Source organism: Salvelinus sp. IW2-2015, linkage group LG18 (genome assembly GCF_002910315.2).
Source record: "Salvelinus sp. IW2-2015 linkage group LG18, ASM291031v2, whole genome shotgun sequence".
NCBI lineage: Eukaryota > Metazoa > Chordata > Actinopteri > Salmoniformes > Salmonidae > Salvelinus > Salvelinus sp. IW2-2015.
Window position 1 is genome coordinate 1,258,579 of NC_036858.1, and position 22,858 is coordinate 1,281,436.

The following is a 22,858-nucleotide window of genomic DNA, read 5'->3' on the forward strand; positions in this document are numbered from 1 at the left end:
CTCAACCCTGTCGTAGATTATGCTGGCTATTCTTTAAAAGTGCCTCCTCACCATCTTAAATAAGCCTGCCCCATTTAAAAAAAATTAGAACTAGGATAGATATAGTCTTGTTCACTCCAGACTGGTCTGCGCCTTGACCAGCACAAAAAACATGCTGTGGCGTTCTGCATTAGCATCGAATGGCCCCCGTGATATGCAACTTTTCAGGGAAGTTAGGAACAAATATACACAGGCAGTTAGGAAAGCTAAGGCTAGCTTTTTCAAACAGAAATTTGCATCCTGTAGTACTAACTCAAAAAAGTTCTGGGACACTGTAAAGTCCATGGAGAATAAGAGCACCTCCTCCCAGCTTGCCACTGCTCTGAGGCTAGGAAACACTCTCACCACCGATAAATCCACTATAATTGAGAATTTCAATAAGCATTTCTCTACGGCTGGCCATGCTTTCCACCTGGTTACCCCTAACCCGGTCAACTGCCCGGCACCCTCCACAGCAACCCGCCAAAGCCACCACCATTTCTCCTTCACCCAAATCCAGATAGCTTATGTTCTGAAAGAGCTGCAAAATCTGGACCCCTACAAATCAGCTGGGCTAGACAATCTGGACCCTCTTTCTAAAATTATCTGCCGAAATTGTTGRAACCCCTATTACTAGCCTGTTCAAACTCTCTTTTGTATCGTCTGAGATTCCCAAAGATTGGAAAGCTGCCGCGGTCATCCCCCTCTTCAAAGGGAGTGACACTCTAGACCCAAACTGCTACAGACCTATATCTATCCTACCCTGTCTTTCTAAGGTCTTCGAAAGCCAAGTTAACAAACAGATTACAGACCATTTTGAATCCCACCGTACCTTCTCCGCTACGCAATCTGGTTTCAGAGCTGGTCATGGGTGCACCTCAGCCACGCTCAAGGTCCTAAACGACATCATAACCGCCATCGATAAGAGACATTACTGTGCAGCCGTATTCATCGACCTGGCCAAGGCTTTCGACTCTGTCAATCACCACATTCTTATTGGCAGACTCGACAGCCTTGGTTTCTCAAATGATTGCCTCGCCTGGTTAACCAACTACTTCTCTGATAGAGTTCAGTGTCAAATCGGAGGGCCTGTTGTCCGGACCTCTGGCAGTCTCTATGGGGGTGCCACAGGGTTCAATCCTTGGGCCGACTCTCTTCTCTGTATACATCAATGATGTTGCTCTTGCTGCTGGTGATTCTCTGATACACCTCTACGCAGACGACACCATTCTGTATACTTCTGGCCGCTCTTTGGATACTGTGTTAACTAACCTCCAGACGAGCTTCAATGCCATACAACTCTCCTTCCATGGCCTCCAACTGCTCTTAAACGCAGGTAAAACTAAATGCCTGCTATTCAACCGATCGCTGCCCGCACCTGCTCTCCCGTTCCAGCATCACTACTCTGGACGGCTCTGACTTAGAATACATGGACAACTACAAATACCTAGGTGTCTGGTTAGATTGTAAACTCTCCTTCCAGACTCACATTAAGCATCTCCAATCCAAAATTAAATCTAGAATTGGCTTCCTATATCGCAACAAAGCATCCTTCACTCATGTTGCCAAACATACCCCGTAAAACTGACCATCCTACCGATCCTCCCGACTTCGGTGATGTCATCTTATAAAATAGCCTCCAACACTCTACTCAACAAACTGGATGCAGTCTATCACAGTGCCATCCGTTTTGTCACCAAAGCTCCATACACTACCCACCATTGCGACCTGTACGCTCTCGTTGGTTGGCCCTCGCTTCAATACTCGTCGCCAAACCCACTGGCTACAGGTTATCTACAAGTCTCTGCTAGGTAAAGCCCCGCCTTATCTCAGCTCACTGGTCACCATAGCAGCACCCACTCGTAGCACACGCTCCAGCAGGTATATCTCACTGGTCACCCCAAAGCCAATTCCTAATTTGGTCGTCTTTCCTTACAGTTCTCTGCTGCCAATGACTGGTGTAACAGTATACTTTAACCGTCCCCTCGCCCCGACCCGGGCGCGAACCAGGGACCCTCTGCACACATCAACAACAGTCACCCACGAAGCGTCGTTACCCATCGCTCCACAAAAGCCGCGGCCCTTGCAGAGCAAGGGGCAACACTACTTCTAGGTTTCAGAGCAAGTGACGTAACTGATTGAAACGCTATTAGCGCGTACCCGCTAACTAGCTAGCCTTTCACATCCGTTACAACATGGAAACAACTGCAAAATCTCTGAAGCTGGAGACTCATATCTCCCTTACTAGCTTTAAGCACCAGCTGTCAGAGCAACTCACAGATCACTGCACCTGTACATAGCCCATCTGTAAACAGCCCATCCAACTACCTCATCCCCATACTGTATTCATGTATCTTTCATGTATCTTGCTCCTTTGCACCCCAGTATCTCTACTTGCAACATTCATCTTCTGCACATCTACCATTCCAGTGTTTAATTGCTATATTGTAATTACTTCGCCACCAATGGCCTATTTATTGCCTAACTCCCTTATCTTACCTCATTTGCACTCACTGTATATATGACTTTTGTTTTTCTTTGTTCTACTGTATTATTGACTGTATGTTTGTTTATTCATGTGTAACTCTGTGTTGTTGTATGTGTCGAATTGCTATGCTTTATCTTGGCCAGGTCCAGTTGCAAATGAGAACTTGTTCTCAATAGCCTACCTGGTTAAATAAAAGGTTAAATAAATAAAATAAAAATATGGAGGACTGTGAACAGTAGAAATCTGGCGTCAGGAAGCTCCTACTCACAACTAATTTAATCTCCCTCTCTCCACTCCTAATATGGCTCTTCTTATCATCTCCCCTCTCTCCACTCCTAATCTGTCTCTCTTCTTTTCAACTCATCTATCTCCTTCAGAAAGAGCAGGGAGAGACGATGTAGGGACTGTCCTAGTGTCATTATACACAGTACAAAACAGTGTAACATTTTCAGTGACATAAACGGTCAAACTAACTCCACAACCTATTTACCTCGAGATTTCTGAAGGTGAAATTCAAAACAAGTTAGTCAGCTTGTTTTCCCAATTTGTAAAGTTGAGTAAAATTCTGCTATGCAACGTTTAGATGTCTTGAATACAACTACTCACCATGTGATGATGTCATCGATAACCGAACCGCGCATGCATGCCACATGGAATGTTCTCTATGCACCACGCTTGTTTATGTTGCAAACATAAAAAACGCGTAAACCTAAAACACGGGCATTCAACATGACAGCTCGTCAAATCGGCCATTTATACGTTTTATGCTTTCGGGTATATAAAGTGGACTGTCGAAGCTTATTTCTTATATCCACACCTTTATTTTGACCTCCATAACATTCCGAGTCGCCTGAAGCATTGTGGGTACTATGATTGTAAACGAGAGTCTGTTCGGCCTGCATAGAAAACCCGGCAGGATCTACTGTTTGAATTTGAATCATTTGGACAGGCAAGGGAGTAGCGTCCACCGGGAGACCAGGAGCCTGGCCGCTTGCTAAAATAGCCCCTGGTTATACTTGTCCCCTCAGTAAAAACATTGCCACTCCTACTGACACGTAATTTCCTTTTATTTTGATTGCAATATTTAAATGCTAAATGAAAAATGTACTTGTGCAGACATGCAATAAATAAAGGTAAAGTAAATATATCAACCTATAGTTAGCCACGCTAGCTATCTTAGCTGTGTAGCATGCAAATACATTTAAGCTACAAAACCCGCAAGGTGAATCTTTTTGGTTAACATATGCTTACTGCCAGACTGGTTGATAGAGGTAAAATTGATGTTCCAATCCCAGATTGCCCCTTTAAGACCGTTTTACTTTTAATGATGAAAAATATGATATGATAACAGAGCTGCAGAAGAAGGAGAAGTGGAGTGTCAGTTCAAAGTTCAAATAAATGCATTAAATGAGCCTGACTTCTATGTTTCTTCATGATGATGAAATAACCGCGTTACCGTTTGGCTATAGATAAACCGGCCAGTAGATGGCGATAGTGTTGGTTTTAGTGACAGGCCATTGGTTCCCGGTCTCCAGCTGGATACTATAGAGCAGCGTTTCCCAAACTCGGTCCTGGGGACCCCAAGGCGTTCTGGTTATTTGAATCAGCTGTGTAGTGCTAGGGGAAAAAACAAAACGTGCACCCCTTGAGGTCCCCAGGACTGAATTTGGGAAACCCTGCTAGCGAGGCAAGGAGCCAAGAGCCAATGGCATTCTCACTAAAGGGCGAGTGAAGCATTTTCACAATAGGGTGGACGTGAGGCAGAAAGAATGGCGCTAAGTACAAAATGTACAAACATTCGTCTCCTGAATACAAGCTTACTAATTTAATGTAAGAATCAACTATGGGAGTGATGGTTACATACTCCTTTCCTAAAAACCCTGAGATGGAATTGGTTAGTGACAGCTCAGAAATCGAACCTGATGAAAGTGAGGATGTAGGCCTACCTGCGTCGACAGCTGTGGTGAAGACTTCCAAGCCACACCCCAATGATTAGGATAATGCCCGAGATGATTTTGGCCCAGTGGGAGTAAGATTCTTGGAGAAAGTGGATTCATGTCTTTTTTCCGACCCATATGTGGTATCAGGCTGGGTAGAGAAGAATCTGGGTACCCTTAACTCAGTCAAAGTATCCAGAAGTGTAGTGTTGATTATCTGTGTGTCCTCCACCCAGAGGGAGTGGGCACTTCGCATTACGTGCCTCGGGACCAGATCTCTATCTTGTTTTGCTCTTCAGAGCAGAGCGCCACTGGAAGGAGTGATTACTGGTGTGGCATTGAGTGTTGAAGTGGAACAAATTATGATGAGGATCCCCAATGTCAGTGATGCTCGCTGTTTTTCTGACGGGACGCAGACCCGGTGGTGAACAGGAGTTCCTTTAGAATTTTGATGCAGAGCTTTTGCTTGATAAAGTCATGCTAAGATATGCCAGTTATCCAGGGGGAGCTTTTGTTCCGAACCCATTACAGTGTTTCAGATACCAAGCTCATGGTCATGTTGCAGCAGTGTGTAGGAGGGAGATTCCGAGATGTGAGAAGTGTGCAGGAGGGCATGGGACAAAGGAGTGTGTAGTTTTGGTGCGGAAAAGCTGTGCGTGTCAATTGTGAGGGTGTCCAATGTTGCAGTGGATCAAAAATGTCTGGTGAGAGAGACGAAACAGTTTGAAGTTGCCTGTGTTCGGGCAGTGCAGAAAGTGTCATATGCTGAGGCAATGGGGAAAGTAGAGGATGCTGGGAAAAGGGTGAGGGAGCCTGAGAGGATCCCTGTGAGTCTGAGAGTGTCCCTGTGAGTAGTAGGCCTGTAGAGAGTGACCTGAACAGTTTGTGCTTTAGTATGGTTGGCTTCTTGGCGTTTATTGCTATGGTCATTAACTCTACAGCGCAGATGGAACGTAAATCCCAGAAGATTGATTTGGTAGTTGTTCTGTGTCAGAGGTTTTACTGCAGAAAAACTACAGTGGATTTTGAGAGGGTTCCATCCTCCCAGGCCGACAACCTGGTGTAGAATCTGTTAGGGCCAAAGTAGTGGGAAGGGATGGGTTTGTTGGGGATAGTGGCGTACGTATAGGGTTAGATGTTGGGTCAATTTATTTTTTCCATTCCCCTTTTCCTTTTTGTGAACAAAATGTGCAATTCACAGTCCGACCTGTGAAAGGCAGCAATAGGCAACAAAACATCTAGTCTTGGGGAAAACCACACGATGAAGAAGAAGAAGAAGAAGGCAATGGGCCAAGGGGCCAATGGTCCAACTCCTTGACATCCATGCATTACATCTGAAATGTCCAAACTACAGTTTTTCCATGAGTATCTTACTGAACTTTTTGTAGCGGCTGCTGGACAGATCTCCGTGCCACTGGAGAAAACCATAAAAGAATCGTAAGATGAACTCACTGTTCCAAGGAGAACAAACCTCCCAAAAACTGTTGTATTGGATTTGGTTTTCAAACCGTAGATAAAGTTACACAGGGCAGGTTTGTATCGACTATAGTTACTGTTACAAAAAGCTAGTTTATGTTGTTATGAAAATTATAATCTGTRGACTGTGRGTCAATAGGCCTAGAAAAATMGCTTTTTCTTTGTAACTRTGCCTAGAAAGCCAGCATCCCGGAGTAGCCTCTTCACTGTTGACGTTGAGACTGGTGTTTTGCGGGGTACTATTTAATGAAGCTGCCAGTTGAGGACTTGTGAGGCGTCTGTTTCTCAAACTAGACACTCTGATGTACTTGTCCTCTTGCTCAGTTGTGCACCAGGGCCTCCCACTCCCCTTTTCTATTCTGGTTAGAGCCAGTTTGTGCTGTTCTGTGGAGGGAGTAGTACACAGAGTTGTATGAGATCTTCAGTTTCTTGGCAATTTCTCGCATGGAATAGCCTTAATTTCTCAGAACAAGAATAGACTGACAAGTTTCAGAAGAAAGGTCTTTGTTTCTGGTCATTTTGAGCCTGTAATCGAACCCACAAATGCTGATGCTCCAGATACTCAACTAGTCTAAAGAAGACCAGTTTTATTGCTTCTTTAATTAGCACAACAGTTTTCACCTGTGCTAATATAATTACAAAAGGGTTTTCTAATAATCAATTAGCCTTTTAAAATGATAAACTTGGATTAGCTAATACAACGTGCCATTGGAACACAGGAGTGATGGTTTCTGATAATGGGCCTCTGTACGCCTATGTAGATATTCCATTCAAAATCTGCCGTTTCCAGCTACAATAGTCATTTACAACATTAACAATGTCTACACTGTATTTCTGATAAATATTATGTTATTTTAATGGACAAAAAATGTCCTTTTCTTTAAAAAAAAATGACATTTCTAAGTGACCCCAAACTTTTGAACTGTAGTGTATATATATATCAGTGCAATGAATGTGGTGAATGCTTCAAGTTTAAGGTAAAACTGATGACGCATATGATTGTTACTGCAGGGAAGAGGACATCAATGCAATGAATGTGGGAAATGCTTCTACCCTAAGTCAATCCTAACCGATCATATTATGAACCACACAAGGGAGAAATCATACCAGTGCGCTGTGTTTTGAAAATGCAGTAGAGACCCAAGATTCTTAAAAAGGCACCAGTGTAGATCGTTTTGCCAGTGCAGCTATAGCGACAGAGGCTATTCTTTTGTTGATGCTTAAAAAATACACCGGATGAGAGATCACGAGAGGGAGTATATTGTTCACACTGGGAATAGCATGCAGTGAATGTGGGAAWTTCTACAATGTTAAATCTAGGCTGACCCGACATATGATGACCCACACAGGGGAGAAATCACACCAGAGTGCTGTGCGTAGAATGCGCAGTAGCTAAAATGGCAGTAGCTGGAATTCAGCTAAACCTTTTCAGGACAACCATTGCGAAACAAGCTACTTTCATGCTGGATCTTTACAAAGATACTGTACGTGAGGAAAGTTCTCCAGAGGAAGAACACATGATAGTGACTGGCCTTGGAGTAAAATGTGTCAGTGTGAACATGGGGAAAAAAACATCACACTGCCACCTGGGTCTAATTCCTCACTCTGCATGTCATGTGACAGATTAGCGTCATAATATATTTACGCTATGTAGTATTTATATCTGGATTTGAACGCGGCCTGTCGGGAAGACATACCGCTCACATCTCTGCTCTTCTTTGAACAAGATCTAATGAGGGGAATATCTAAAACATTGTAAAGATAGCATCTTGCCGTTTTCAAATAGAGCAGTTAGTTCTTTTGAAGCAAATTATTTGACAAAAGGCTTAAACATTAAACAGAATAAAACAAATCATTTGCAAGCGTGTGGGATTGTTTGATTTTGTCCTTCTGCAGGTGGAAATTTGTGACAAAACACCCACAGAAAAGTACTATTAAACTGAGTTCAAAACGCCGGTCTCTGTGTGGCTGTGCTGTGCTGTGGGATTCATCAAGATTCTCATTGAAGATATAGGTTTTCCGACATTTTCGCAAGATGGTCAGGGACTCAGCTGTCCTGACAGTAGGCCTGAAGGTAGGGAGGGATGCAGCTGTCCTGAAGGTAGGCCTGAAGATAGGAAGGGACTCAGCTGTCCTGAAGGTAGAAAGGAACTCTGCTTTCCTTACGTTTGAGCATAGCCTGAAGGTAGGCCTGAAGATAGGAAGGGACTCAGCTGTCCTGACAGTAGGCCTGAAGTTGGGAAGGAACTCAGCTTTCCTTACGTTTGAGCATAGKKTGAAGGTAGGGAGGGCTATTGGTGTGTTCAAGACAACTGAGAACTCGTAAAAAGATAAGCTCAGACTAGGAAAGAATCATGACGTCATACCGCAATAAAGACAATTCTGACATTTTCGAATTGGAAATTCGTTGTAGAAAGATGAGGTCAAAGTTTCCCACTTGGAAAATATCAGAATCAACCAATAGAAAGTACTACGCAAACAAAGTATACAATTTTTAATCAGAGATTCCAAGTTTCCGAGTTGTCTTAAACACTGCATTAGTGATCTACAGGTCAGAGAAGTTGGAGCTCTAGGATGATGACCAAGTTTCCAACTTGTAATTCCGAGTTGGATGACCATTCAAAAGATTTTTCCAGTTGGAGCTCGTTTTTTTCAGTTTTCAGTTGTGATGAACAAACTGATGTCAGAAGTCGGAGATTTCCGAGTTCCCGAGTTGTCTTCAACACATCATAAAAGCCTATGCGGCATTCACGTGCTATGGGAGTTAAAGGGATAATGCACCCCAAAACAACTAATTCCTATGATGAACAGTGTTAAACTGTTAAATAATACTAATATGTGAAAACAATATTTTCTGTTAACAAATGTTTAATTTTGTCGTTATAACAAGGCCGGTAGCAATGTGAAAAATGTTGTGGAAATGTGTAGCTCAAGTCGACAACAAAACCCACAATGAAATGCTCTCTCTCTCTCTGGGCTGGCTGGCAAACAATTTTCAGTCTATCTCACCTAGTTCAACATGCAGTTCCTCTCTGCCCAGAGCAAGTGCAGACTGTTGCTATGGCAACAACGTCCCTTTCCCACATTTCCCACAGACACACATGTAGTAGCAGAGCGTGGGTAAAATCACTGGGGAAACCAAGCCAAGGGGAAAAAATGCCATTTTACAACCTGTGTTGTGATAACTGTGTTGTTTGCTCTATAACCTGTTAGTTCATCCGCCTTGACACCGTAATATATAGGCCTAAAGCAGAGACAATAAGAAGACACAGTGACAGAATGAATTCAACCACACCTTTGTTTCATCACAAAACCGGAGAGCAACATCTGTCTCCTAAAGTCCACAAAGCATATGCATGTAACAAACAGTTACATGACCTACACAGCTTGTACATTTTTTGGGACATTTTCGGACTACTAAACAAACACCAGAATGTTACGCAAGTCACAAAGAAAACAGGAGCTGCCTCGAATATTCCAGCACCATTTCAACTACAACATTCCAACACCATCAAATCACCTCTGTTTAATCTAACACAGTGACAACAAAAAGATTCCCAAAGCAATTTAGTCCAATCAACATAATCTAAATAGGATGTGGCTGTCCATAGTACTGTGTGTGTGTGTGTCTGTGTGTGTGTGTGTATGTCTGTGTGTGCGTAAGTAGAAAAAAACATGTTGACTCACCCTACTTCTAGAGAAACGCCAATGCCATCCTCCTCTCTTTCATGTTGCRGAAATGGTCTGTCACTTTGTCATACAGTACACGCTTTTAGTTGWTGTTGTCCTAGGCTACCTGGCTAAAATGCTTGCTTTCTAGCCTGATTTCCTTTCATGAGCAACGATTAGCCAGCTAGTTAACATTAGCCTTCTACATCTAGCTACATATTGGACTTCCATCCTCTCAGGCCAGGGGTACAGCAATGTATGAATTTATGGTTGTATCAGAATCACCGTCATAATCATTGACCAGTATGGAGAATTAAGTAAAACCACAAGTCCAAATCCCTATCTCCATCCATGGCTAATTTAGGAAAGGGACAATTTTAGCTAGCTAGCTAGACACCGGAGGACAACAACACAAAGACATGCAACATTTCACATTTGACTTTTGATATGATGTGATTGGCGTGAAGCCAAACCCAAGCTGGCTTCCCTTGATACTTTTTTTGGGGTGCGCCAGGACCATTCACCGTAGAGTTCAGTTAGTTTAACTCAACGCTGATTGGCTATTATTGTGTCATTTTATTTTTTTATCCATAGTGGCCAAATGCGCGCTGGCTTCCCTTGCATTCAATGCTATGGGAGGCAACAATGTCATACTCTTTTTGACCAGACAGCATCAGATAGATGGGCTACACATACAGAGACAGAGGGGCGCTGTTTCGCTCGCTTGTCTGCTTTCTCCGGTGAGATACATTCAGCCTCTTGCATATTGAAGGAAAATGATGAACCACAAAGAGATGAACAATAAATGATTTTATCATTTGTATTATTTTTATTGGTCAATTTTTTGGGAGAAGCTTGGCTTCCCTTGGCATCCATGAATACACGCCACTGTATACAGGGCACATTGCAACATGGTACTTGAAGGAGAAATTGAGTTGAATAATTTGGAGCACTGTTTAGATTGAATACATCTAAGCAAAATATATATGTTGTCATGCCGATATAAACAGATGGATGTGTTCCAGACAGTATGCTCATACCATCGATTGGCTGATTTGGCGATCTGCTGTGCAGGTAATTGTTTTAAAAGCAGTATGAAATGTGATTAGTGTGTTATCCCCTATCTCCAGTGACGAGGATTATGTAGCTATGACGCTTTCCTACACAATTTCATGATTTAACAGATGGACCACTTAGAAGTTAAAATCAGGAGGAACATTTTTATTTTACCCACTGATAGAACATAGGCCGTTCACCAAATTGACAGGAGTTTCATGATTCTTTTGACTTTGTGTTCCTCTGCTCAGACTTGCTGTTGCCAGATCTTACAACGCCTGGAAAGGTATTTTATATATCAGCTAACCAAATCATATATTAAAGCAACCTAGTGCCCTATGGCACAGTCGATGATGTGGCTCGCAACCATTGGTTGATGCATGCAATGTCTGAGTAGGGGAACACTATCATAATGAACGTAAATTATTTGCGTAGAGCTTCCTATTGGTTTATTCTGATGTTTCCCAAGTGGGAAACTCGAGACCATCTTTCTACAACAAGTTAGCAAGTGGGATCTTTCTAAGTTTACTAGATCTGACTAGCACATGAACACATGAAGGCACTAGACTGGATGACCCAAACGACTCTCCCTCCTCTCATGTTGCTCCCAGCATAAGAGTCTGAATGATGTAAAGTTGATCTATACAATAGCATGGCTACCCTAGACTAGAATACTCACTGCAGCAATTCCCCCATTCACATCGACGGGGCTGTCGTGGAGAAGGTTGAGAGCTTCAAGTTCCTTGGTGTCCACATCACCAAGGACCTTTCATGGTCTAAACACACCAACACAGTCGTGAGGAGGGCACGACAACACCTATTCCCCCTCAGGAGGCTGAAAAGCTTTGTCATGGATCTTCAGATGCTCAAAAAGTTCTAAAGCTGCACCATCGAGAGCATCCTGACTGGTTGCATCATCGCTTCGTATGGCAACTGCTTGGCATCCGACTGCAAGGCGCAACAGAGGGTAGTGGGTACGCCCCAGTACATCACTGGGGCCGAGCTCCCTTCAATCCAGGACCTCTATACCAGGCGGTGTCAGAGGAAGGCCTTAAAAATGGTCAAAGACTCCAGCCACCCTAGTCATAGACTCTCTCTGCAAGCGGTATCAAGTCTGGGACCAAAAGGCTCCTTAACAGCTTCTATCCCCAAACCATAAGACTGCTGAAGAGTTAATCAAATGGCAACCAGGACTATCTGCATTTACCTCCTTATTTTATTACAATCTATTCTTGTTTTGTATCAGGAATCAAGGTAAGACCCAGATGCAGACTGTCGAAGTAACAATGTTTATTGTAYCAACAGGGGCAGGAACAGACCGGTCAAGGCAGGCAGGGGTTGACAATCCAGGGTAGAGCAAAGGTACAGGATGGCAGGCAGGCTCAGGGACAGGAAGAGAGGTAAGGCGGGCGGGTACAGGGTCGGCACAGGCAAAGGTCAAAAACCAGGAGGCTGAGAAAAGAGAGGCATGGAAAAAGACAGGAGCTGACAGGAAAACCACTGGTAAGCTTGAACAAACAAGACAAACTGGCAACAAACAGAGAACACAGGTATAAATACACAGGGGATAATTGGGAAGATGGGCGACACCTGGAGGGGGGTGGAGACAAGCACAGGTGAAACAGATCAGTGCGTGACAGTTTTGCACTGAGTCTCTTGCACTGGCTAGATGTACACTCACTGGACTCTAACCACACACATGCTACAATGACTCTAACACACACACACACACAGACAGACACACACATTCCTTCCTTCACACTCTTCAAACACGCTATTGCTACTCTCTGTTTATTTTCTATGCATAGTCACTTTACCCCTACCTACATGTACATATTACCTCAACTAACCCGTACCCCTGCACATTGACTTGGTACCGGTACCCCTTGTAAACTCAGCAAAAAAATAAACGTCCCTTTTTCAGGACCCTGTCTTTCAAAGATTATTTGTAAAAAAAAATAAAGGGTTTAAACACTGTTTCCCATGCTTCTTCAATGAACCATAAACAATTAATGAACATGCACCTGTGGAATGGTCGTTAAGACACGAACAGCTTACAGACGGTAGGCAATTAAGGTCACAGTTAGGAAAACTTAGGACACTAAAGAGGCATTTCTACTGACTCTGAAAAACACCAAAAGAAAGATGCCCAGGGTCCCTGCTCATCTGCGTGAACGTGCCTTAGGCATGCTGCAAGGAGGCATGAGGACTGCAGATGTGGCCAGGGCAATAAATTGCAAAGTCCGTACTGTGAGACGCCTAAGACAGCGCTACAGGGAGAGAGGACGGACAGCTGATCGTCCTCGCAGTGGCAGACCACGTGTAACAACACCTGTACATGATCGGTACATCCGAACATCACACCTGCGGGACAGGTACAGGATGGCAACAACAACTGCCCGAGTTACACTAGGAACGCACAATCCCTCCATCAATGCTCAGACTGTCCGCAATAGGCTGAAAGATGCTGGACTGAGGGCTTGTAGGCCTGTTGTAAGGCAGGTCCTCACCAGACATCACCGGCAACAACGTTGCCTATGGGCACAAACCCACCGTCACTGGACCAGACAGGACAGGCAAAAAGTGCTCTTCACTGACGKGTCGCGGTTTTGTCTCACCAGGGGTGATGGTCGGATTCGCGTTTATCGTTGAAGGAATGAGCGTTACACCGAGGCCTGTACACTGGAGCGGGATCGATTTGGAGGTGGAGGGTCTGTGTGCTGTGTGTTACAGGGAAGACATCCTCCTCCCTCATGTGGTACCTTCCTGCAGGCTCATCCTGACATGACCCTCCAGCATGACAATGCCACCAGCCATACTGCTTGTTCTGTGCGTGATTTTATGCAAGACAMGAATGTCAGTGTTCTGCCATGGCTAGCGAAGAGKCCGGATCTCAATCCCATTGAGCACGTCTGGGACCTGTCGGATCAGAGTGTGAGGGCTAGGGCCATTCCCCCCAGAAATGACCGGGAACTTGCAGGTGCCTTGGTGGAAGAGTGGGGTAACATCTCACAGCAAGAACTGACAAATCTGGTGCAGTCCATGAGGAGGAGATGCACTGCAGTACTTAATGCAGCTGGTGGCCACACCAGATACTGACTGTTACTTTTGATTTTGAACCCCCCCCTTTGTTCAGGGACACATTATTCCATTTATGTTTGTCACATGTCTGGAAGTTGTTCAGTTTATGTCTCAGTTGTTGAATCTTGTTATGTTCATACAAATACTTACACATGTTAAGTTTGCTGAAAATAAATGCAGTTGACAGTGAGAGGACGTTTTTTTTTTTGGCTGAGTTTATTTACATGCTACTCTTTTTCCTTTAGTTTATTTAGCAAATTGTACTTACTTACTTTTTAAGAAACTCTGCATTGTTGGTTAAGAGTCTATTTTGTTCAGTGAATGTTCAGTGAATGTGACAAATAACATTTGATGAGGAAACCAATTTGTAATTTGGGTGAACTACCCCTTCATGAATCTACAAATCTACAATCCATTCCGTAAATATCAGATTCCATCGTTTACATTCAGCCATCGATATGCGCTTCAACCTACAGTGCAACCAACCGTGATTTTTTACATTCTATTTATATTTTGGCTGTCATTGGTAAACAATGTGTATCTCCCTACCCAGTCTTTGAAGGGATTGGGTCGTTGAGCTATCAGTCACCTCRTTTCCTCCCATTTGGCCTCCATTGGTTGGCTGTTGTCTTTTCTCTTTCTCTCTGTCGCGGCGGTGTGTCGGAGCTGCTGTGTCCCCGATCTGGCACGTTCCTGTCCAAATTATTCTCGGTTTAAAATTGGATTCCCTTTTACGAAATCTCTGAAATTCTCAACTCTGCCAAATTTAAAGTCCTCTCCAATTCAATTTTTCCGCACACAGCCTCAACATTAGAACCATCAAGAAGATGGCGATGGGGTCGGCAGTCGCCCGGCTTGAGGGCCGAGAATTCGAATACCTGATGAAGAAGAGGTCGGCGACCATCGGACGGAACTCATCGCAGGGCTCGGTGGACGTCAGCATGGGCCACTCTAGCTTCATCTCTCGCCGGCACCTCGAAATTTTCACCGCGGGTGAAGATGGGACCGGTAGCGGGGAATTCTACCTRCGATGCCTCGGCAAAAACGGGGTATTTGTTGATGGGGTGTTCCAGAGACGAGGGGCTCCACCTCTGCAGCTCCCACGAATGTAAGATGGGGTAGTATTTTACATTTTATGTCGCGGTAGAACCGCTAAGGTAAAGGTGATGATAGTCTGACCTCGCGTTGTTATTGTTTTGTTCCCTGGCCGCCGCACGTGTTGTAACAAACACCCGGCGCCTGTCCACACAGCGAGCCGCTGGTAACGCTGGCTTTGTTTGCATAAAAGGGTTACGCGAAGCACAAACACATTTTTTTTTGTAATTTAACATTACTAAGCGTGCGTATCTAGGTACTGAGTTGGCATAGTTATGTCTGTATACATATTTCTTGCTATCAAAACGTGTTTACGGTGGAAAACGTATGTAGCTAAGGTTAGCTGTACTTGTGCAATGGGCCATGCTTTGGCGAAATGTRAGCTTGGTTTCTAGGCGGATGTGTTGCAATGTTTGCACAGGATAATGTACAAAGAAACTAGCCTGCCCCGTGTTTTGTTATTGTCAGTATGGGCTGTAAATCATGCTGAATTAATTTTTTTCCCAAATGTTACCCGATGTTTCTGTTTACATTCTAGCAGACGCTCTTATCCAGAGGGACTTACAGTAGTGAGGGCATATTATTTGTCATACTTTTTCGTACTGGTCCCCCGTGGGAATCGAACCCACAATCCGGGCGTTGCAAGTGTCATGCTCTACCAACTGAGCAGGAAATGGCAATAGGGGTTTGGAAATAGTCTTGATTGGTACACAGTAATATTAAACCATAACAAATCAGATTCTTTTGAATATATGTTTTATTGTCATATAAACTGGAAAGGTGCAATGAAATGTGGTGTTTTACTGGTCTGAAATGTCAAATAGTTCTATGTCACAGTCAGCTGGTCCCATAGCAGATGATATGGTCCAAGTATACCCCAATGATATGGTCCAAATATACCCCAATGTAATAGTAAGTAAGAACTGTTATGTAAGCTCCATTTATAAACCCTGTTAATAGGCTAACTCTTCTGGCCCTTATTAGAGTGCCTCTGCATGTTTTGATACCCATTCAACACTGCTGGCGTGTTGCAGTCAGAATGCTGATTTTTTTATTTAACTAGAATAGTCAGTTAAGGGGAAAAAAATATTATTTACAATGACAGCCTACCCCAGCCTAACCCGGACAATGCTGGGCCAATTGTGTGCTGCCCTATGGGACTCCAGATCACAGCCAGTTGTGATACAGCCCGGGATCGAACCCGGGTCTGTAGTGACACCTCTAATACTGCGATGCAGTGCCTTAGACTGCTGCGCCACTCAGGATCCCAATTAAAGAGACATTCTCACAATTATTATTGAGGGAGTCTGGGTAGGTGTGGATGGCCTGTACTTAGCAGGTTCTACTATTTTGTCCTTAGACTCTCTCCCTCCCTCTCTTTCYCTGTTCTCCAGGTGCTGTCTCCGGTTCCCCAGCACCAACATCAAGATCACGTTCACAGCCCTGTCCAGCGATAAGAAGGAGCGTAGGAACGTGTCGGAGTCACCGGTAAAGCCCGTCCAGCCCCAAATGGCGCCGCTGACCATCAACATTCCAGACAACATCGCCCACCTCATAAGCCCCCTGCCCTCACCCACCGGCACCATCAGGTGAGACTGAAGTGAAGTATGAGCCATGAAACAATCAGAGCGTTGCAGATGGCAGGGTTACTCAAATCTGGATCTGGAAGGTGAGACTGAAGTGAAGTATGAGCCATGAAACAATCAAAGCGTTGCAGATGGCAGAGCGTTGCAGATGGCAGAGCGTTGCAGATGGCAGGGCGTTGCAGATGGCAGGGCGTTGCAGATGGCAGAGCGTTGCAGATGGCAGAGCGTTGCAGATGGCAGAGCGTTGCAGATGGCAGGGCGTTGCAGATGGCAGAGCGTTGCAGATGGCAGAGCGTTGCAGATGGCAGAGCGTTGCAGATGGCAGGGTTATTCAAATCTGGATCTGAAAGCGAGTGCCGCTACTGATTTTCGAAAACAGCAAGACTCCGAACCTCCAGGCTCAGATGTGAATACTCCTAGTAGAGCTGGGAGATATGGACAAAAATACATTTTGTGATAAATTGACTGAATTATCACAATAATGATAAATTGAACAATAAATTCATAAGATTAATATGCACCAGTAACTTTTGAAATATTGCCCTTAAAACTACTAATACAACTTTTGAATGTTGTAGCTATCAATTTTCCAGTTACCAATAGCCCATAATAGCAGACTTATTTCATTTAAGACTTCACATTCCTTCAAAGGCTAATTATTGTTATTATCGATTGGTAAAATATCCATGATAAATGTTCGGTATGGATACGTTTTGGGTTTATCGTCGCAGCTCTATCTCCTGGCATATACACTGAGTGTACAAAACATATTAAGAACACCTTCCTAATATTGAGTTGCACTCCCCCCCTTTTGCCCTCAGAATAGCCTCAATTGGTCGGGGCATGGACTCACCGAGGTGTCGAAAGCGTTCAACAGGAATGCTGACCCATGTTGACTCCAATGCTTCCCACAGTTGTGTCAAGTTGGCTGGGTGTCGTTTGGGTGGTGGACCCTTCTTGATACACACAGGAAACTGTCGAGCATGAAAAACCCAGCAGTGTTGCAGTTCTTGACACAAACCGGTGCGCCTGGCACCTACTACCATACTCCGTTCAAAGGCACTTACATGTTTTGTCTTGCCCATTCACCCTCTAAATGGCACACATATACAATCCATGCCTCAAGGCTTAAAAATCATTCTTTAACCTGTCTCCTCCCCTTCGTCTACACTGATTTTGTTGTGGATTTAACAAGTGACATCAATAAGGGATCATAGCTTTCACCTGGTCAGTCTGTCATGGAAAGAGCAGGTGTTTTATACAGTGCCTTGAGTCTTCTTGGGCATGATGCTACAAGCTTGGCACTCCTGCGTTGTCTTGGCTGTGTGCTTAGAGTCGTTGTCCTGTTGGAAGGTGAACCTTTGCCCCAGTCTGGGGTCCTGAGCGCTCAGGCAGGTTTTCACCAAGGATCTCTCTGTCCTTTGCTCTGTTAATCTTTTTCTCGCTCTTGACTAGTCTCCCAGTCCCTGCCTCTGAAAAACATCCCCTCAGCATGATGCTGCCACCACTATGCTTCACCGTAGGGATGGTGCCAGATTTCCTCCAGARGTGACACTTGGCATTCAGGCCAAAAGAGTTCAATCTTTGTTTCATCAGACCAGAGAATCTTGTTCCTCATGGTCTGAGAGTCTTTAGGTGCCTTTTGGCAAACTCAGTGGGCTATCATGTGCATTTCACTGAGGAGTGGCTTCTGTCTGGCCACTCTAACGTAAAGGCCTGATTGGTGGAGTGCTGCAGAGATGGTTGTCCTTCTGGAAAGTTCTCTCCCATCTCCACAGAGGGACTCTCGAGCTCTGTCAGAGTGACCATCGGGTTCTTAGTCACCTCCCTGACCAAAGCCCTTCTCCCCCGATTACTCAGTTTGGCCAGGCGGCCAGCTCTAGGAAGGGTCAAGGCTGGTTCAAAATTATTCCGTTTAAGAATGATGGAGGCCACTGTGTTCTTGGGGACCTTCGATACTGCAGACTTTTTTTTTTGTACCCTTCCTCAGGTCTGTGCCTCGACACAGTCCTGTCTCTGAGCTCTATGGACAATTCCTTCAACCTCATGGCTTGGTTTTTGCTCTGACATGCACTGTCAACTGTGGGACCTTATATAGACAGGCGATTGCCTTTCTAAATCATGTCCAATCAATTGAATTTACCACAGGTGCACTCCAAGTTGTAGAAACATCTCAAGGAGCAAAATTTTGAGTCTCATAGCAAAGGGTCTGAATACTTAGGTAAATAAGGTATTTTTGCTTTTTATTTTTGTTTGTAAATTGCTTAGGATTTATTTAATACATTTTAGAATAAGACTGTAACTTAACAAAATGTGGAAAAGGTGAATGTCTGAATACTTTCCGAAGGCACTGTACATACTGCGCCACCAGAGGAAGTTTCAGACACTATGGGTTAGGTGTCTTGGATGCTTGTTGGATCTGAGATCTTTTCTGCCATCGCAGGATTCCCTTGTTCATCACCAAACCACAGTCTCTCCCACTCAGTCTCACCGTTAAATTGTTTCTCGCCCCAACAGTGCTGCCAACTCCTGTCCAAACTCCTGTCCGTCAAGTCCCCGAGGGGCGGGTCTGTCTGGCTATAGGATGGGCCGCGCACTGACCGCTGACCTCATCAATGAGAACTCCCAATCAGACGAAAAGGACGGCTCGGGAGGAGACAGCCCCAAGGTGAGACACCAGCATCCCAATAGTCCCAAAGTGGCTTCCTCTCCTCCACACTGATATGAAGAGGTCAGTCAAAGCATTATAATTGAAGTCAAATGAGAGACCTGTCCATCTGTTACAGAGCATTGTCAATGAAGGAAAGAAGATGAGAGGATTCCACTGTAGACTGTTGAGGTTTTCCCCCAGTGCTGGGATGAACCGGTGAACAAGTGAAGCGTTCAGAACGTTGAATATAGAAATGAGACTAATAGAGCTAAACAAATCCCTGTTTTGCCTGACAGTCCTATCAATTCTACCCAATTCGTTTCTATCTCCGTGTTCTGTAATGTGGCACCGTCCTGAACACACCCCTGACTCCATTGTCTTTAGAGGTAGAACCCAGGGTGATGGGAAAAAAAGATTGGTTTTGTTTTGGTTCTCTGGGATGGGTTACTTATTGAAGGAAAATGTAGACTTTGGAGTGACAAATCCCGGCGAACTATAACTCTACTTGTTTTCCAACTAACATGAAGCTGAAAACATGTTCTCACAAAACCGAACCCTCGAACCTTTTTAATGACCCAGATAAACACATGCAAGACACACACATCAATCGTAGCATAAATCMAATCAAATATCTGTAGCATGAAATAAAATGCTTTCTCATTTGTTCTGTCCTCAGGATGACTCCAAGCCACCGTATTCCTATGCACAACTAATAGTCCAGGCTATCACCATGGCCCCCGACAAGCAGCTGACTCTGAATGGGATTTACACACACATCACTAAGAACTACCCGTACTACAGGACCGCAGACAAAGGCTGGCAGGTCGGTGAATCCACCCTGTATTTCATCCCGCTGTGGTATATTTCTCTTAGAATGAGACACACTGACATCTACGTAAACGGCAATCTTCCTAAGTTATCCAGTCTCACGTTATCCATTACAACCTGTCTCTCTCATGGTTTTGAACTGAACTCTATAACAGTTATATCTTTCTGTTCTAGAATCTCATCTATTGTTTCTCTCGCTCTCTCTTTCTGTCTATAATTCCATCCATTCTCACRATGTCTCTCTACTGTGTTGTAGAATCTCAATCCGCCATAACCTTCCCATTGTCATGAATACTCTGTCTACTGTGTTCTAGAACTCAATCCGTCACAACTTGTCTCTCAACCGCTACTTCATCAAAGTGGCTCGGTCTCAGGAGGAGCCGGGTAAGGGATCGTTCTGGAGGATCGACCCTTCATCAGAGGGCAAGCTGTGTGAACAGGCGTTCAGGAAGCGCAGGCCCAGGGGGGTACCCTGCTTCAGGACCCCACTAGGCCCCCTCTCATCCAGGTAAAARAGTTCTCACTAGAAGTCACATGCTCCTATATTTCACTCTCGTATATACTYTAGTTTGAAATGGCATGCAGTTCTCCAGCAGTATATTAACTCACCACTACCCCCTGTGGGCTCAGTTAGGCAGTGCAGGTAGAGAATTATTTCTCTGTCTGGGACACTGTGCTCTAAATTATTCAATGGGCTCTGGGTAGGATGTTTCTTTTTGGCATGCAGAACACAAAGATGAACGTACACTCACATTTGCTAATCATTCTAATAGTCTTCCTGCTGTTGTCCCTTCAGGAGTGCCCCTGCCTCTCCTAGCCACACAGGGGGACTGTCGGCCCACTCCAGTGGTGTGCAGTCCCCGGAAAGCCTATCCAGGGAGGGTTCCCCTGTGCCCATGGACCCAGAGCCAGCCCGGGCCATAGCTCCCACCACAGCCACTGCCCTACAGCCCAAACTAGCAGTCATCCAGGAGGCCCAGTTCGCTCAGAATGCTCCTGGTGAGTTATGTTATGTTGGAGGTTGTTGTTTCAACTGTGTTGGTGGGTGGTTAACAACTCCACTTCCTGTCTGACCTCTGATACTTGTCTCTGATAGGCTCCCCTCTAAACAGCCAGCCGGTGCTGATRGCCGTGCAGCGACAGTTACCCCAGACTACCATGAAGCCTGTTACCTACACCATGGCAACGCCCGTCATGACAACAGCTGTAAGCTCCGCCCCCGTCATGCAGACGGTGCATGTACTCCAACAGATCCCGATGGTCACCATGGCTACTATTGGTGCTACACAGAACTCTGTCGTTACGGTAAAGACAGAACTGCAGGAGAACGGAGGGGGAGACCACAATGGGGTCAAAGGTGAGGAGACAAAGTTTGGCATATAGATTTACAGTCAAATGTACATTTTCTTTGCTGTACCAGTCCCTTTATAAATGAAAAACTGTAGTCATGTATCTCAGTGTTTGTCTCTKTTCAACCAGTCAAAGTGGAGCCGGTCCCAGCCGTCACTGCTTCCTCTATAGGCAGGGCCAATCGCATCATCCAGACCTCCCAGGCCACGCCCCTAACAACGGTTACCATCTTGCAGCAGGCCCCCCTGGGCCAGCATCGGCTTCCTATCAAGACCATCACACAGAACGGGACTCGCCTGATCCCAATTACTACTGCTGCTAACACAGGTGAGACACACTCAAGATGGCACCTAACACCCATGATGCTTGTAAAAAAAAAAAAAAAATGGCACATGATTGCAATGACTTGTCTAAAATTACCTGCCTTTTCTCTCAGTAATGCTTGTTTATGTCAGGGTTGCCATGAATCCAGTAGTAAAACTCTCTCTCCTCTCAGCAGTGGTGAACCCCCTCCACCTGTTGGCAGCCCACGCCTCGGCCTCTGCATCACTGCCAACCAAGAGGCGGAACGGGGAGCTGGCCGACCACTCCGAACCCAAGAGAGTCAAAATGGAAGAGGGGGGCGAGAGCATTATCCCCGCTGTAAACAACAACTCGCACACAAACAGAGACGAGGAGAATGGGGTTAGTGAAAAGGCCAGCGATGACTAGAGGTCCTGACCCCTCTCTTCAATGGGCCCCCTCTCTGTTCTCCCCCCGACCTGACTCCCACTCTAAATCACGTTGATCATCTACTCAAAGGGAGGAAAGAGATACATAGCGTGTGACCAGTAAACAGACCACTCACCCAGTTAGTATAAAAATAGGAAAATAATCATTCAAAAAGAGAAGGCAAATTAAGTTGCTAAAGCGGTGACGCTGTTTTGGAGAGACTCAACCTTAAGAGAAGCACGGTAACCCTTCATATATAAGTTATTTAAAAAATAGTTAACAAAATGAAAAAGGAACTCTAGACTACCAGAATCACCAAGGCTTCCACTGCTGATTGGTAGGTTCCCCTGTCAGTTTCTACCCAGGACACGCCCCCAATGGAGGGATGCAGCCAATGGCGTCATCCCGGCAGCATGATAGACAAGTTCTTAATATTTGGAAAGAAATGACTTCAACGACCGTTAACAGTAGTGTATTCCCTAAAGGGAAGTGTGTGTGGAACCATTCCCTGTATCTCTGGCAGCTAGCCTTCATGTCGACCTACCTAAAGCAGTCGTGAGTGAGTAGAGATGTCGTATTTTGTTGTACACGTGTATCCTAGGATCGTCTTTGAGTGTACCACCCGTTTTCCAAGGCACAGACATGTTAGTAATAACCATACTAAAAGCTGTAAGAAGTGGGTTCGAAAAATATTTAAAGTCACCTGATATTGTGGAATCTTTGTTCAGTGAAATGAATGTAGTCTCCTTTTCCTTCAAGAAAACACTATCTATTGAGTGGATTGTTTTTTGTTTTTCTGTTGTCAAACCCAAAAGAAGTTTCCAAATCACTGTACATCTACAGATGTCATATTTTAACAAATATCCTATAAGAAAAAATATATTTCCATGCGTGTTTGACCGTATGCTTCATC

The 22,858-nt window shown here is 44.7% G+C and overlaps 1 protein-coding gene across 4 annotated transcripts; it reads left to right on the forward strand.

The window, feature by feature from the left end:
• Positions 1 to 14,360: 14,360 nt before the first annotated feature.
• Positions 14,361 to 22,362, forward strand: LOC111977823 (forkhead box protein K2). Of its 4 annotated transcripts, none has more exons than XM_024007527.2 (9): positions 14,361 to 14,833; positions 16,215 to 16,409; positions 18,924 to 19,074; positions 19,733 to 19,879; positions 20,199 to 20,392; positions 20,681 to 20,883; positions 20,981 to 21,241; positions 21,343 to 21,561; positions 21,731 to 22,362. In XM_024007527.2, exons 1-9 carry the CDS (start codon positions 14,553 to 14,555, stop codon positions 21,943 to 21,945), a joined length of 1,866 nt encoding a protein of 621 aa, XP_023863295.1. In that variant the 5' UTR covers positions 14,361 to 14,552; the 3' UTR covers positions 21,946 to 22,362. The 4 variants fall into 4 exon arrangements, with proteins under 4 accessions (XP_023863295.1, XP_023863296.1, XP_023863297.1 ...); XM_024007528.2 differs by having other exon boundaries at positions 21,734 to 22,362; XM_024007529.2 differs by having other exon boundaries at positions 21,364 to 21,561.
• Positions 22,363 to 22,858: the final 496 nt, after the last annotated feature.